The 17,806-nt window shown below is 40.6% G+C and overlaps 1 protein-coding gene across 1 annotated transcript; it reads left to right on the top strand.

The window, feature by feature from the left end:
- Positions 1-7,088: 7,088 nt before the first annotated feature.
- On the top strand, positions 7,089-16,872 carry SRGN (serglycin). The gene is made up of 3 exons (XM_089507885.1): positions 7,089-7,233; positions 13,360-13,507; positions 15,851-16,872. The coding sequence occupies exons 1-3, from the start codon at positions 7,128-7,130 to the stop codon at positions 16,059-16,061; spliced, it is 465 nt and encodes a 154-aa protein (XP_089364011.1). The 5' UTR covers positions 7,089-7,127; the 3' UTR covers positions 16,062-16,872.
- The last annotated feature ends 934 nt before the right edge of the window (positions 16,873-17,806 follow it).

Below are 17,806 nucleotides of genomic sequence, written 5' to 3'. Positions count from 1 at the left end.
TTCTGAACTCAAAGAACTCCAGAGACAGGTTCCAAATTAGGTGAGTTTATATATAAAAAGGGTAAACAACACACAGGTGAAACACTCACACACACACACAGAATTAAGATATAAAAGGTGGTAGTAGACAGCAAATTAAAGGATTTCCAGAAGCCAGGCTCCAGTCTAAGGAAAAGCTGGGAGTTGAATGGGGCTCAGTACTTTGCTTTGTGGTCCAGCCGGAAATACTGAAGTGTCACACTTGAATCAGACAGAGTTTCTGCCTGATTCCAAGCTGGATCAAAGTGGGAGTTCTCAAGTGGGCAGATTTACTGTGTTTTAGGCAGTTTGAGTGGATTTTCCAGAAATCCCACAAACAATGGAATTCTCAGCTGGTTGATGGTTTCGCTTCAGAGTTACAAAAGGGTCGCAGTCCACCCTTGCTTTCCATAGACTTTCCATCTATGGATTCAAACATCCACGGATGGCAAGGCCATAGTGAAGTGGCGACAGCAGAGGAGGAAGAGGAACAGGAGAAGGAAGAAATGGGAGGAGGAGGAAGAAGAGGAGGAGGAGGAAGAGGCAAGAGGAGGAAGAAGAGGGAGGAAGAGGAGGAGAAAGAGGAAGAAATGGAAGAGGGGGAGGAGGAAGAGGATGAAGAAACGGGAGAAGGGAGAAGCAAGAGGAGGAGGAGGAACAGGAGGAAGAGGGAGGAGGAGGAGGAGGAGAAAGAGAAAAGAGCAGAGGAGGAGGAGGCTGGCTACAGCCAGCCTGCCTGTCATTGGTGAGAGCTGGGAGGAAGGAAAGATGAGTCCCATTGTTCACAATGGTGGTGCGACAGCGTGGCTGCACCGCCATTGGCGACAATGCAAACTTGAGCATCCACAGATTTTGGTATCCACAGGGGGTCCAGAACGGATTCCCCCATGGATACCGAGGGCTGACTGTATTTTTGGTTGATGGTGGTGACATTGATTTAATCAAGCAATGATAAAACCAGGACAACCCCAGGGATTTTGGGACAGGATGAGGTTTTGGGAAATACAATGGAGGCTAGCAGGGAGACTGGCCTATTGCTTTAGACTGACAGAATGCTTTCTCTTTGACCTTCAAGAGGAAATGCACATGGCAGTGGGTTAGGAAGAAGCAATATTTTCACCCTTGAAGTTACATGAGTCCTTTCTACATGCCCTCAGGTTTGATACGGCCACTGATGAGAAGTAACTTAAAGGATCATGCTGTTGGTCTCTATGTAACTCATATTATAAGAAAATATAACAAAATATTTGTACCTTAACATAATACAGGATATGCTAACACTGTCCTGGCTGAACATCTTTCACATAGTGCACCAAAATGTCAGAAGTAATTTTGTCGACCAAAATACAAATTAGACCTTTGTGCTAAGTTTTAATTCTTAGAATCTTGTGGTGTAGAAGTTTCTTAGTATATATGATGAAACAATGGGCTGAAAAGCCACACTCATGTCACTTCTCTACTTCCAGGTCCCCTTTCCTGTGGTGGCTTCCCCTGTGAAGAAATTGCCATTAGGCTATTGTTAGATGTGTTTGTGTTTAATTTACAGCATGTTTCTTTGATGTCCCATGTGAAAATTGTTGCAGATTGGGTTGCTAATCTTCTAATTTCCAACTTGGCCATCTTATGGATAGTAATTTTTTTCTTGGTCATTTTCTTTCTCATGTGCCTCCCCGTCAGGATAACCTTAAGCTATGATTTGTACATTAAGTAATTTACATACAGCCCTAGATTCTTCTTTGGAATCTTTTGGCTGATTGCGCATGAAGACCATTCCTGAATCATTTTTTGGTGGCATTAAATTTGTTGAAAAAAGTATCCTCAAACATAACATTCTAGAGAAATTCACCCCTATTTCTATTCACTTCTATGTTAAGAATTCATGGTATGTAAGAGAAAGAGGGAAACTGTTCTTCCCCACTTAACTGGAATTATTTTGTCACAGGACGTATCTTTCACAAAACTGGAGTGCTCTTAGACAAGTTTTTCTGAACAACTATAAGAATGTCACGGGGAAGGTTCAAGATGTACACATTTCCTATTTGCAACTCTCCTGTGTTTTCCCACTTCTACTTCTGTCTCTTTCTCCTCTAAGAACAGCTAACCTATTAAGGCAGTGGTTCCCAATTTTTGGTCTGTCATTTGTTTTGGACTTCAATTCCCAGAAGCCCCAGTCAACTTGGCTGACAGTCAGGAATCATGGGAGCTGAAGTCTAAAACATTTGGAGGACCAAAGGTTGGGAATCACTGTATTAAGGATCTGTATTACACATCTTTTCATTGGTGGTAGTAGCATCATTGGAGGCAGTGCGAGGGGGTTCAGATGCACTGGTGACACTCCTGATGAGGAGTCATACCCAGCCGAGCACACCCCATCCATCCCTTGCACTGGTTTATTTCGAAGTAAACTGGTGCACAGTAAGGAGGGAGGATGCTCTGGGGACCTTCCCTCCCTCCCACATGCCATTTTACTCTGGAGTAAACCAGTGCATGGCAGGGTGGGAGGGTGCTCTGTACACCTTCCCTCTGTCCTGTATGCTGGTTACTCATGAGTAAAATGGTGTGTGAAAGGGAGAGAAGGGAAGGGAAGGGGCATGTCCTTTGGCTCTGCCCAACAGAAGCAGGTGCAATAGCAAATGCATTTCTATACCACTAATCAGTGCACTAAGCGGTTTACAAAGTGTAAGCTAATTGCCCCTGACAAGCTGGATACACATTTTAGCAACCTCAGAAGGATGCCAGGCTAATCATCCTGGAACCCCTGGCTGGTATTGAACTCACAACCTTGTGGTTTGTGAGTGAGTAGTACAGGCATTTAACCACTGCACCACCAGAGATCCTTTTATTCCCTTTAGTGGTTCCTTGCCAGTGCCTAGTCTCTTCTTTAGAGTCTTCATACAATTATAGTTTTGATCATGAATGTCTGCCTTAGCTACTTTACAATCTCTTTAATGAGGAAGCTCAAATTAAGTAGCAATGGCATAGTCTCATTCAGACATGCAGGCAGACTATTACATGATGGGCTTGTTTCTTGGGAGAACTTGGGCGTGGTACAGACCGTGGAAAAGGGGCAGCCTGCAGCAGCTCCTTTTCTTCTCAGGTTGGAGGCAGGGCAGCCTCACCAGCAGCCCCTGCGTCCCCAACCTGGCACTTTTCCAGGCCACAGAGAAGCGGTGAAATGCCACTTCTTCGTGGCCTGGAAAAAAGTGTCCATGGGGCTTCATGCCCCTGGACACCCCGACAGGCAAGGCAAAAAGGAGAAAGGAGAAACTAGCTCCATGTATATCTATGTATATCTATAACTTTGAGAAAGTTTTCTCTTAATTTTATTTCTTCAGTAGCTTCAAAACATACATGGAAAGTCTGAAATCGTTATTTTTTCTGTGTCACAAAGGAAGTTGCTATAGATAGCATCCTATTCAAGCAACAAAATCATTCTGCCTAATTGGTTTCTTACATAGGCTGTCATCTCTTAACCAGAACAACTCATAAAAAATTAAAAGGAAATAAGAAGCACTCTGTTGAATGTGTGGCTTTTCAGTTCCTTGAAGTGAGCTTTACATTTATAACCACTGTACATCTTCTAATGAAGGAAAAACAGCTATATCAAAATATAAAGATATTATTATTATTATTATTATTATTATTATTATTATTATTAACCTTTATAAAGTGCTGTAAATTTACACAGCGCTTTACATACAATCTTTTAGTTAGACAGTTCCCTGCCCTCAGGCTTACAATCTAAGAAGACATGACACAAAAGGAGAAGGGAGTGGTGGTGGGGAATGGGATCAGGTCCAGCAGTTCTCCACCTCCGAGGCCTGGACCAAGGCAGATGGACTGGAGGAAAGGCTTGGCTTCTTAATGGATGGTTAAAAGGAGGCATCCTGGGTCAGAGAGGGCTAGCCTCTGGGCTAGCCTCTGGGAATGCTTCTCTAAACAATATAGTCTTTAACTCAGTTTTGAAACTGGGTAGAGAAGTGATGAGGTGTGCATGTGGGGGAAGAAGGTTCCAGGAGTAAGGGGCAGCAAGTGAGAAGGGGCGAATTCGGGAGGGGGCAGTGGTAGTCCTACACTGTAACAGGAGACCTTGACTTCAAGAGCGGAGGGTGCGAGTAGGAATGTAAGGAGAAAGAAGGTCAGATAAGTAAAGAGGGGCCAATCCATGGAGGGCTTTGAAAGTCAATAACAAAAGCTTGTACCGGATGCGGAAGGGGAAGGGGAGCCAATGAAGGGAAGATAAAAGAGGAGAAACATGGTCAAAGCGGCGAGTGGATGTGACAATACGGGCAGCTGAATACTGGACAGAGATTAAAGGATGGAGGTGTGAAAGAGGAAGCCCTGTCAGAAGGAGGTTACAATAATCTAGTCGCGAAACCACTAGGGCATGGACCAGAGTCTTGGCAGTAGAGGCTGAGAGGAATGGACGGATCTTGGCAATGTTGTGGAGAAAGAATCTACAGGCCTTGGTGGTGGCCTGGATCTGGGGAATAAATGACAGAGAAGAGTAAAAAATGAAGCCAAGACTGCGGGCTTGATGAACCGGTTGAATAGAAGTGTCGTCGACAGAAACAGAAAAAGAATAGTGGTGGGTTTAGGTGGAAAGACAAGAAGCTCAGTCTTAGACATGTTGAGCTTCAAGCACCGAAGCCGCATCCACTGAGAGATGGCAGTCAGACAAGAAGAAACTTGCTGTTCAAGCCCCGTCGAAAGGTCAGAGGTGGAGAGATACAGCTGAGTGTCGTCAGCGTACAGATGATAGGAGAAACCAAAAGAACTGATGAGTTTACCTAGGGACAGTGTATTTAGAGAGAACAGAAGGGGACCCAAGACAGAGCCCTGGGGAACTCCAACAGATAGGGGAACAGAGGATGAAGTCAGACCACCCGTGACCACTGCAAAAGATCTATCTGACAAGTAAGATTTAAACCAGTCGAGAGCAGAGTCAGAGAACCCAAGGTCAGAAAGTAAATCAACCAGGAGACAGTGATCAACAGTGTCAAAGGCCAAGAAGAATGAGAACAGAGTAGAGTCCGTTTGTCTTGGCCCTCAAGAGATCGTTTGAGATCTTGGTGAGGGCTGTTTCTGTAGAGTGCCTTGGGCGGAAGCCAGACTGGAAAGGGTCCAGGATGGAGTTGGCTTCAAGAAACTTAATACAGCGAGAATAAATGACTTGTTCTAGGACCTTAGAAAGAAAAGGAAGAAGAGATATTGGATGATAGCTAGACAAAGAAGAGGGGTCGAGAGAGGGTTTCTTCAGAATTGGGGAAATGAGAGTATGTTTGAAGTCAGAAGGGAAGGAATCCATAGAGAGAGAGAGAGATTAAAGATATAGAGGAGTGAGGGCAGAAGAGAAGGGGCTATAGAGATTAGGAGACGGGAGGGAATAGGATCAAGAGAGCGGGTAGTAGAAAAAAATTAAATAACATGGATTTCTGCTTTCATTCTACTACATAAAATAAAATCTCTTCCTAGCTGTGTGTTCTATGTCCAGTAATGTTAAAAGATTTGAGGCTTCACTGCTTTATTTTCCAAAATAAACCAACTCTAGGAAGCTCAGCCAGGAACACACATGTTCAGAAAAGAAAGACAAAAGTAATATTTTAATTTACAGATCTACACTTACTAGTGTACATTTGAAGATGTCATGATGGTTTGCCAAAGTTAAAAAAGTAAAATAAACGACAATATTAATATTTAGTGTTAATCAATTATTATATTATGCTTATCATATACAGTGACCCCGCGCCATATGTGGGTTTCTCTTCCGTGGCTTTCAGCATATGCTGAAGCTGCAGTGCAATGTTAACAATGGTGCATGCACATGTGGCACATGTGCCATACCGCACTGCAAGCACGTGCCCCATTATTTTCAATAGGGCACGAGCATACACGATTTTCTCCTTACGCAGGGGTGAGAGGACTGTACTTTATAATAGTTAATGTTATAGTTAATAGTTGTAATAGTTTAACATCAATATTAATCTCTCTCTCTCTCTCTCACACACACACACACATTTAATATGTTTAGTACTGATATTTAATTAAGTGTTTCCCCCCCAATTTATTATGAATAAATATTTGGGATAGTATAAAACTAGTGTAGTGGTCCAAGCTTTGGATGACTCTAGAGACTGGGGTTTGATTCCCGTATGGCCATGAAACATGGGAATTTATCGTACGGGGGGAAATTGGGGGATTCAATAGGCATTATCCAGGGAAAGACGTGCGATCACGGCTAAGATTAGGAATAACCAGGGAATAACCAGGGAATAGCCAGCAACAAATCATTCCCAGGATTGCCCCATGAATGATTTATTGCTGGTTATTTCCTGGTTATTCCCAGGATAAGCCCTCTGTAATTGTGACATCATGTGATAATCTTAGCTGGGATCATGCGACTTTCCCTGGATAATGCTTATTGAATCCCCCGATTTTTGCCATATGATAAAGTCCATAGTCTCAGCTTAAGGGGAAGGCAATAGCAAACTTCCTCTGAACAAATCTTGCCAAGAAACTCCATGATAGATTCACCTTAGAGTCGCCACACATCAAAAATGACTTGAAGGTACACAACAGGCATACATACACACACGCAAAACTGGGCAGTGTAGATCCTTGCCCTAAACCTAGAGTTTAATTCTTGTATACTGTATTGTGAGTGAAGATTCACACTCTAACAGTGCAATCATATACACACCTCCTCTGAAATAACTCTGCTGGGTTTAATGGGACTTGCTACCAGGTAATGCTTATAGGATTGTAGCTTGAAGCGATAACATTCTTATTTTAAAAACTTTAAGTGAGGCTGCAGTCCTTTGCACAGTTGCTTTGAAGTAAATCCCACTGACTTTGGTAGGTCTTTCTTCTATGTAGACGTGCCTAGCTTTGCACTTGTTGTTCATACCACATTCTTCTTGTGGTAAGTGGATCAAGAACTGTAGAAGTCAGGTCTGGTTGTTTTTTTTTATAACTAGATGTGTTACTTTCCTGTGCTCAGGAAGTTGTGTGACGCAAGTCATGGGTTGGGTTTGAGGTCTGTGAAACCTTCTGTAAAGGCAATTGCCCTCCTTGTCCTGTTGCATTTTGAAAAGTACTGGTGACGGTTCATGGACTGTGGAGGTACGCAGGCCAAAACAGAAATGCTCGTCAGACATAATGGGAGGATTTTCATGGCTCTCTGTATAATCCTCTTTACAGGATGCACAATACAAGGTAAAACTTCAAGTGCTTGTTCTTTTTTGTAATTTCCCTTCCTAAGCTGTGTAGCATGATTATAGTGGAAGCCAACCAGAGACTACTAACGCTTCTGTACATGTCTGCTCAGAGACGTAAGGAAAGGCATCTCGTAGCCCCTCTGAGACTGAGAGAAAGAAATTGATAGCTGGAAGTAAATTTAACTGATTTTAGTGGGTACTTCCCAGTTCTGTGGATATAGGATTGCATACTAAAATGTACAGTTCAACCTGTTCCAGGTAATGTCCCCCTTTCCCAAATTTTATGCTTAGTGAGATATGGTGGCGGTAGTTCAGTATAGTAATTCACAAGGGAATGTGGAGATCACCTTGTAAGCAGAATGAATGGCCATTAATGCTTTTGTGATGCCTTTATTTCCCAAGGATTTCAAGGGGTCTCTGTTGTTTGAACAGTACATTCGGGAAGTGGTCAACCTCTTCCCATTTCAAAATGAATAGTGGACAGTGTAATGCTAAACCATACTCCAAATGGTAGCCCACAGTTGCAATGGATATGGGAACTGGGAGGGGAAATTACATAGGATGTGGGAATGTACTAATGGTGGGCAACAGTTGAGCAAAATACTGTGCATTTAGTGTTCGAGTACGAAGAGATACGTGCCTTAGAAGAACATAGTTCTTTTCAAATGTAAAGTAATTGTGATACTTTAACACCAAAAAGTTCTAGTCTCTGTAAGTTAAATGTGTAGACCTAGCCAGACTTACTTAGGAATAAAATCAACTAGCAAAACAAAATAATTAATGTTGGCTGGAAGGATTCTGGAGTTGTATTTCAAAATAACAATGACTACTATTAGTAGTTTGACAAATATAATATTTAAATAAGAGTAAAAGCAGAGCTAGAAAAAACTACTACTACTACTACTAGTAGTTTTTTCTAGCTCTGCTTTTACTCTTACTTAAATATTGTCTTATATTTGTCAAACTACTAGTAGTAGTTTAAAGTATAGCCTGTCGTTTACAGAAATGTATAATCTGAAACACATGTACATCTCTTAACCCTGTGTTGTTTTGTATCGGGAATATTTAAATCGCTCACTTACCTTAATGTGCACTTGTTTCAATTACACTTCAGTGTTTTAGTAACTTAAAATGTACTGGGCTTCTTGTTTACTCAGAAATAAATTACACTGAATTTAATGGGGTTTAACTACAAATAACTCTTATAGCCTAAATCTGCAATCCAAAATGGACTAACTTTTAAGCAAATATTTTAAGGATGAAAATTCCAGTTGCACTGAGGTATAATTTGTTAGCTCTCTGAGTTTTTTCTAGGGAATGAAATATTTTGCTAAGCAGCTGGTAAATGTGGAGAATGGTAATTTGATGAGGGAAAAACTATATTGCTAACCAATAGCCTCTATGGTATATCTACATTATTGCCACACTTGCACATCTATTTAACATAGCCTGACTTAATATACTGCAACATGACTGGACCGCATGCTGGTAGATGCAGCCTATTCATTTCCGTTTCATTTGTTTGTCCTAAAAAGGAGGCAAACAAAGCAGGGAAAATGGGAGAAAGAACTGTAAAGTTACAGATGAAATTAGGATTATGATTAATTACACCCAAACAAACCAGGATTTGTAGGCCAGGGCTTGCTGTAGACTTTTACATCAAGGCTTATTTGAGCATGCTGAACCAAAATATTTAACATGTTTATATTTAACAATTATGATGTTATTAATCCCAGATTTATTTAACTGAGGTTTATTAAATAGGGTTCCTGGCTTAAAGTAGTGGTGAACATGGCCATGTATTTTGATTGGTTTGCTTATGATTTTGAACAAGATGACGAGATTTAAAATAACATCCAGCTCCTCAGAGCTGGCCCTAACACTAGGGAGAATAAGATGGCTGTCTCAAGCAGCAGTTTGGGGGTGTTACTCATACATGGTTGTATTTTTACTATTAGGAGAAGAAGAGTGGTGCCTGTGAGAGTTTTTCCCCTCTAGTATCAATAGTATTTGACTGGCCCAGTGTATTATGTACTGTATATACTCATGTATAAGTCTAGAAATTTAGGTTAAAAAACTGACTCAAAAGACCTGAGTCGACTTATCCACAGGTCAGTGTAAGTACTGTGCTTTAACTTGTGTATATATACACACACACACACCCTGGTGTGTTTATCTGCCCTGGAAGCATTGACCCCCTTCTACTCTATCATCCATCTAGCATTTAGTATGATACAGATTTGCCTGCTTTACTTTTGTAAGTTCTTTGGCATTATTTTCCTTTGCTTCAACCTTTACATCTTTCATTATATGCCCCTAAGTTTTACCCTCAGCGTATCCATGGGTCATATCAAAATCCATAATTTTGGCCCCAAAACCTGCCCTCAACTTGAGGTTGACTTATAGTCAAGTATATATGGCAGTTTTACTTTTGGAATGAGTTTGTTCTGCCTCAGGCAGCAAAAGTTCTTAGGCGAGCCCTACAACCTCCTATGTTAAGGCTTCAGGTATTTTTTTCTAGTAGTAAAGGAAGTTTGTGTAAGTGTGAAGAAACTGATGCTCTGTTCCTAAGAGATCACCACACAGGATATGTACAGCACAGTTCTATGCATGTTGGCTCAGAGATGTCCTGCTTTCCGTGGGATATGGTTATTGTTGTTGTTTCCGATTTATAGCATTTCTAACTTATGGTGAGAAACCTACCACACAGTTGTCTTGGCAAGATTTGTTAGAAGGGTTTGCCTTTGCATTCTTCTGCGGTTGAGAGAATGTGATTTGCCCAAGGTCTCAGTGAATTTTGTTGGCTGAATGGGGATTTGAACCCTGGTCTCCAGAGCTATCATCCAATGTTCAGACCACTACATCATGTTGCCTTTCAGTGGGACGTACTCCCAGATAATCTGAATAGGAGTACTGCCTAAACAGCTTAAAAGAAATGCAATTCATAATTAGACACCCTAGGTTTATCCTACATTTATCCTGTCTTCTAAAGCTAAGTAATATTAATGTCGGCAGAATGGTACCCATCAACACTGAACATGGAGGCAGCAACAGTCAGGGGAACACTAAGGTTTTCAGAAGTAAATGTTTAAAAATGAAAATGGCACTGTAAGACAAGGATGAGCTGAGCAATTCTGGGCTTCAAAATGTTTTTGGATTCTACCTCCCATAATCCTTCATCATTGTTTCTATTATCTTGGGCTCATGGTGTTGTATGCTGGCAACCATCTTGAGGGCCACAGTTGCCAACCCCCCTTTAGGGAACAATATCCCAAAAGCAGTTTGGTAAGGACTGAAAATGAAACAGTGATTATTAGTCTGGGAAATGTGGTAGGGAGGAGAGATATGAGATGGGGAGAAGAATGGATTAGAATACCCCAAAAATAACATTACTAGCCAACTGCTACATGAATGCTAGGGTGGCCAGGTGCAAAAGAGGTTTGCGTAACAAGCTACACTTGCAGAAATGCTCTTTTACAAACCTTTTAATCACATCTTTTGCCTCTGTTCATCTTACTCCATGCTGTAATGTTCAGTTGCAGGTTCCACATTAAGATTTTTAATTGTCAAGTTACTCTTTCCTGGGGGTTAATTAAAGAGAACTGCAGGTACTAGTGCCATACTATTGTAGACCTATCTCAGCATGAACATATTTTATACTATAGAATCTGTGTATCCAAGTGATTCATTGCTACAGTTGGCACCCAAAGGAGAGCTGCAGTTTATATAAGGTGCTAGCTAGCCAATAAAGGTTTTGAACTTTCTTCTCCCTTTCAGTGGCAGGATCATAACACTTCCCAAGTTGCTTTTGTAAATCTTTGTTTTATAAACAGTCTGCTGTTTGAGAAAAACCAGACGAAATGTAATATCCCTCTTGAACTAATGCAACTACTTTCATAGTTCTTTGACCTCCTCATCCCCCCCCCCCAAATCAGTAACAAAAGATGGGTTCAACTATTAAATTTGCAACACAGACATTTAATACTCTTAAGGAGAGGAATGAATGCTTAAACCCACAAATAGTTCTTCATAGTTTTAAGTTTTCATTCTACTCTTTTGAACGTCAAAGGGAAAGAAAAATAGGTATATACTGGAATGTGGTTAAGCCAAAAAGGAAGGCATAGGGACTGAGACACTTCAGTTGCTTAAGTCTGAAGACATCTAGGAAACACTTGCAGCAGTTATTTCTCACAGCCAGTAAATGGAAAGCAGCTCTGCTTCAGGAGAGGAATTTCAGCCTTGCAGAATGAATGTCAGGGGGACAGTGTGCAAACACTGGAAAATCATCAAAGGATATAAGGGGAAGGGAGCGTGGCATGAGGCAAAGCCATATTCAGTCTCAAGGCCTGAGGTTTCTCACTCCTGCCTTGCTCTATCCAGGAAAGTGTAAGGGGGAGTGCTGAAAAACCTGTAACCTTCCAGATACTGGACTCAAGTTCCCATCAGATGACCTGTTGTAAGGGACACATGTGTTCAGCAATCTTTGGGGATGGGCTCAGGTGGCGCTGCCAGCCACGGAATAGGAATATCTCATTCTAAACTGCAAAATAATCCTGAAAAGTAAAACTGAGAGAACATGTAGCCTGATGTTAGGATATCCTGCCTAAATCAAAGCATAGATTTAGAAGGCAGGAAAATAACCATATATCTACTGCATGCTTCATGTATTGACATACACAGGTGGAAGGAGTTATTATGATGATGTTGTGTGCGTTCAAGTCCTTTCAGACTTACAGCTACCCTATCATGAGGTTTTCTTGGCAAGATTTGTTCAGAGGGGGGTCGCCTTTCTCTGAAGTTGAGGGACCTTGCCCAAAGTCATCCAGTGTGTGTGAACCATACATATGTAGTAAAAATATTAATATATACAGGCACTTTCAGTAGAATTTTCTTCCTTTCACTGTATGATTTTTAACACCTGTGCCTGATGAAGATACTGGTGGAAGTGAAATATAACTGCTAGCATGTGAACTGTGAGCAAGACCTCTATATGCAGCTGAGCATTGTATTTGTGTTGTGAATTCTGGATATTTTTCTCTGTGTATGTGCCTCCAGGTCACCTGAATTATGCCATGAATGTGGCACTTGGTAATAGTGGGTAGTCTCTCATCCAAGTGCTAAGCAGGGCTCACCCTGCTTAGCTTTTGCATTTATATGTTTTATTGACACGTGGATTATATTGGCTTCATCTTCTCAACTGCCTTATCTTCTACAATGAAAAGCCATCTGTTAATTTTCATTCATTTATTTATTTATTTCATTAAATTTAGGCCTGGTCCAGACAGACCGGCACTTTGCCCCGCAACTCTAGTACGTGGTGGCACCGTCATCATGGTTGCCTTCCATCCACATGGGGGCTGCCATGATGATGTCACGCATGCACCACATCCAAACGGCTCAGTGTGGGAAGGTGCTCTGAAACGGAGCTCCTTTTGGGTGCTGTATCGTTCCTGAAGCAACCAGACGGCTGCAGGAATGATGCTACGGAGAAAGGGACCGGGTGGCTCCTGGGGTGTCCAGAGGCATGAAGCCCCAAGGACACACCTTTAAAAAACATATCTACAACACACACCCCATATAAAAGCCTGCCTACATAATTAGATATTTAAAGCCAATACAATGCACATGACAATGGCCCAAAACAGACAGGCCGAAAGTGCTGTGCCGGCACCAAAATTAGGGTTCCAGAGTGCGTGGCAACTGCACACTCTGGAACCGTAATATGTATGGATGACGCCATCTTTACATGGTGCCGTCCATACATGGCACTGTACGTGATGCAAGCGCGGCGCCGCATCCGCACTGCTGGGTGCCGCACTTGCATCTTGGACGCATCATAGTGTGCTAATGGCGCACTGGTGACGTTGTCCTGGCGTGCCAAAAAGAACCGTGTTTTTCAATGTTAGGATGCCAGTATTTGGACAACTGCCAATTTGAAAGAAAGCTAGATGATAGTGCTCTTGTAAAGTAGTACTGTAAGTAGTACTGTAAAAGATAAAATATCATCCAGAGGAAATTATAAATTGCTTTTCTTCAGTCCCTAGCAGAGGGACACTCCCTGTAAATTATCATTGCTGAAATTCATTAATATATCTGATTTTAATATATGTAAATGTTTTAACAGGGGCTCCTGTCCAAAGAGGCCGATATATGAGAGTGAGGTGCAGACCTAATGACCACCTTGCAAATTGCGTTGAAGAACAAGGACCGATTTTTGAGATTCCTGATGGAAATGCTAACATGATCCTCCCTCCCAAAGCTGATCCAGCACTGTATGTAAAAAGTATTGTCATTTCAAGTACTAGTTGCTAATCTTTGCTATTCTTGAGCAGCAAACTAAGGATGTGATGTTTGCAGGTTGATGGAGCAAAACACAAGAGATTTCATTAAGTAATCTAGTCTTAGTTTAAAGCAAGAGCTAGAGGAGGTCCAGTTCTTGTTATTTTTTTCCTGGTAATAAAAATCCAACTTTCTGTTCTTTGACACTATATGTACGATCCAAGTTCATCTCCTTCCCCACTCACTTGTGTTTATTTGTATCTATTTTTAATGATAAAACTCAGAAAAGCACCATAAAAATTTGGCAACTCTGCATAACTAATATATACAATTTATGCATTAGTCTCACCTTATTCCTCAACTGCCCCACCTTTTATTAACAGTTCTGTATATGGCCAGTATTAACAATGTAATTGTCACTGTTGTCAGAACTTTTCTCATTTAACTTCCTTCAAATGTCATCATCCACAATCCCATCCCCAAATACCATATATAGCACTGATGTACTATTTCAGATTCTGGGTATACAATTGAGTGGGCTATAGTCCAGGAAAGTTCAAGCTGTAACACATTTGTCACTCTTTAGCGTGCCATAGGATTCTTTGTTTTCACTTTCTCTGTGAAGCCTTTGGTTAAACCCCATAAGACCAAAAACCAAATTACCAAATGTACTACACAAGCCTTTTAGTACAGTCCCAGGAACAGGACTAAGGTCACATGCTTAAATCCTTATAGTCTGTACTTTATCCACTACGTTTATATATCTGCTCTTAGTTCTAACTCAAATTCTCATGACTGGGAACTCAGACCTCTCTTTTTTGAAAGAATTCTATTCTCATCAGCCATGGATCTCCCATGATGTCTGAATGGGAAACAACACAATTCTCCAACTGCTCCATCTCTCTCTCATGTAGATGGTGAAGAATGTGGTGTAATTGCTGAAAAAGGACACATTTGCACATCATGCTGTTTGTGTTAGTCATGGTTTGTTCGTTTAGTCATAAATTCCAGAGCAGATGATTAAACAAACCATAACTGTACCCAATAATTCTGACTTGTTTCCTTTTGTCTCAGTTTCTGTTTCATTGTGAGCACCTAACCTAAGGAAGCATGCTAGGAACAAGCCACAGTTGTAAGTTTGGCTGTCACAACAATCTATGGTTTAAACAAGCCACTGTTTCTAAGCTCAACAAAACAACAACATGGTTTTATTTTCCAGTTTGCAGCTATTGAGTATAATTATGGCTTCTTAGCAAGGAGGGTTTGTACATTGCAACAGCTTACATTTTGACAAACCATACTATGAATTGTAATGTGCAAAGGGAGTCAGTGGTCCAAAACACACTGCAGTAACAATCCAGTTTGAGACTGCTTTAACTGCCCTGGCTCAGTACTAGGGAATCCTGGGAATTGTAGTTTATTGTGACACTAAGGCTCTCTGACAGAGAAGGCTAAATGCCTCACAAAAAACTACAGTTCCCAGAATTTCCTACCATTAAGACAGGACAGTTAAACGGTTTCAAACTGAATTATTTCTGTAGTGTGTTTTGGACCATTGTTTTCTCTCCCATCTTTATTTGCATCCTTGGAAAGCAATCCCAGGGAGGGAAATGTATCATTTCTAAAAGCGCTACAACCTGCTTGGCACAGATAAGGCAAGCTCTCAAATCAGCATTGCATTTGAAAAAATGAATATAGTATGTTGTCTTTACAATAAGAACACATTAGCTATTACAGTCAGCCCTTCTTGTACGTGGATTTTTTATACATGGATTCAAGTATGTATACATGGTTTGAAAATGTTCAAAAAAGTATAAATTTCAAATATCAAACCTTGATTTTCCATTTTTTATAAGGGACATCGTTTTGCTATGTCATTATGTTAAATGGGACTTGATCATACATAGATTTTGTTATACATGGGGGATCTTGGAACCAAACCCCAGCGTATAACAAGGGTCCACTGTACACATATTTTACATAAACTGCATTATCTTGTCCCTGAAGGGGTTATATCCAACCACCATGTTCTTTATAATATGAAATGTATGGTCACCTAATTATATCTTGTCTTTGAGAGCAGACAATTTATTTAATACAGATACACTGTGGACCCCAGTTAGCTGGATCTCATACTCAAACAAAACCACAGGAAATATACTGAGGCAATGACTTGTCTCCTACTGCCTACTGTTCTAACAGACTAAAGACTTATAAACAATTACTTTCATTTAAGTTTCATAAAGTTGATTCAGTTTATCCTGGTAGGGGCTGCAGGGGTGATAGAGAAGGTGTTCTATCCAGAGATTTATAATCTTTTAAAATCTGTGTTGCAGAATGAAGAAATTTCAAGACCATCCTGATACTTTTACACTTTCTGGAGATGAATACGGATCAGGAAATGAAGTAGATCCAGAGTTTGGGTCAGGCACTGAGTATGAGATGGATGATCCCAGTATTCCTGAGTTTAAAGTGAACCAACCAGATCAGAAATTGACGCTTAAATTAACAAAGGAAGGTTTATTCCTGCATGAAAACAGACTGTGATATCTGCTCTGGCTATTGTGATCTTATTTCTTAAATGCCTTTTGTGTTTTATGACTGAATATAATTACACCGAGATAAAAAATATTGTATGAACTATAAAACCAGCAAATAAATGCCTTTAAATGTTTAGCGCTTTTCTTTGGTATAAACTGTAATGTATAGAAGCTTTTCCTCTTCAAAGATGTAGACCAGCATTTCAAAATCTGCGATCCCTTTTTACAGTTGTGGGTAAAAACAGAATGAAATAATCAGATATAGAGGTGCAAGATAGATGAATGGAAAAAGACAACTAAATATAAAATAAAATGCAGTGATGCTAAAATCAGAAATCAGTAAGAGGAGTCCCATGTCATTCTGGAGATTTTGGGGTACACTTTTCATATACCCAGGGAGCTGGCCACAACAGCAACACAAGAAACAGGGGCTGTGCACTATTGCCATTGATGGCTACCCCTTGATTTATGTCACTCAAGGAAGCTTACATAACATTATATAACAATTTTCAAAATAGGAACCTTTTGAGGTACCTTCATTAATAAAAAACAAAAGGCTTGGTTTTGTAATTCACAAAATAGTAATTTTGTACTACTCTGTAATGGGTTGTTTGTTGCCTGACAAACAGCATTATTCTAAATGCCTTAATCTCTCATGCTACTTCTGATTATAATATAACTTGGACTTGTGCTTGCAAATCTGTTCATCTTGTATTTTGTTCAGCACTTCTTTTTACTGTATGGTGCTAGAAGCATTTCACCCTGATACCTGCATTTACTTAACTATAATTCTATTAAAACTGAGGTGCATCTAAAAATGTGTTTTTCATTTCTTAGATATTAGGCTAAATAATCTTGCCACGCTGTCAGAAGTGTATTATTAACATACTATCCAAACTAGAACATCTGTGAAAAATGGAAATGGTAAAACTAAGACACAAGCAATCCATGGTTACAGAAAATCCACAAGACGCAAGACAGGGGGGAAAATACATTTTTCTGGGATGTTAGAATATAGCAAACAGAGGATTAGATTATGTTTTGTTAGATAATCTTGTATTCTCTCGGCAATGCAGACTAAATTCTACATACAAATCCAATACATGCAGACTATAAATTCTACATCAACATCCTCCTGGATTCCAAGAATCTTGCATTTTCCTTCCTTTTCATGCCATGAGAGACTGGCATGGTTATTTCTTCGAAAACCACACTCCAAGAGGTTTTAAAAAATGTGGTCTCATATTCGGATCCCCACACTGCTGTTGCTGAGCATGATAAGCAGAAGCATCCTTTAGCGAAGAGTTAAGCCGCACATGAGCTACAAAAGCACACATTGGTTTTGCACTCAGCTAAAGCCCACTTCCTGCTGCTCCTTCCCAGGATGGAAGGGGAAACCAGCTCCAATGGCTAGAGAGAGAGAGAGGGTGCCACAGGGAAGGTCTTTTTGCTAGAATCATAGAGTTGGAAGAGACCCCAAGGGTCATCCAGTCCAAGTCCAACCCCATTTTGCCATGCAGGAAATCTCAATCAAAGCATCCCTGACAGATGGCCATCCAGCCTCTGCTTAAAGACCTTCGTGGAAGTACAACAACACTCTGCGCTGAAACACTTAATGGCTCAGAGAAGGCAGCAGTAATAGGGTTAGATAGTTTGAGAGTTAAATTGGAATAGCAGTGCTATATAAGAGGGCACTGTGGTAATAGTGGGCCTTCCTCCAGACTAAACATGCCGAAGGACACCTGAGGTTTA

Source organism: Sceloporus occidentalis, unplaced genomic scaffold (assembly GCF_023333645.1).
Source record: "Sceloporus occidentalis isolate IW3139 unplaced genomic scaffold, rSceOcc1.0.p SCAF_2, whole genome shotgun sequence".
Taxonomy (NCBI): domain Eukaryota; kingdom Metazoa; phylum Chordata; class Lepidosauria; order Squamata; family Phrynosomatidae; genus Sceloporus; species Sceloporus occidentalis.
This window is presented reverse-complemented; position numbering and strand designations above follow the sequence as displayed.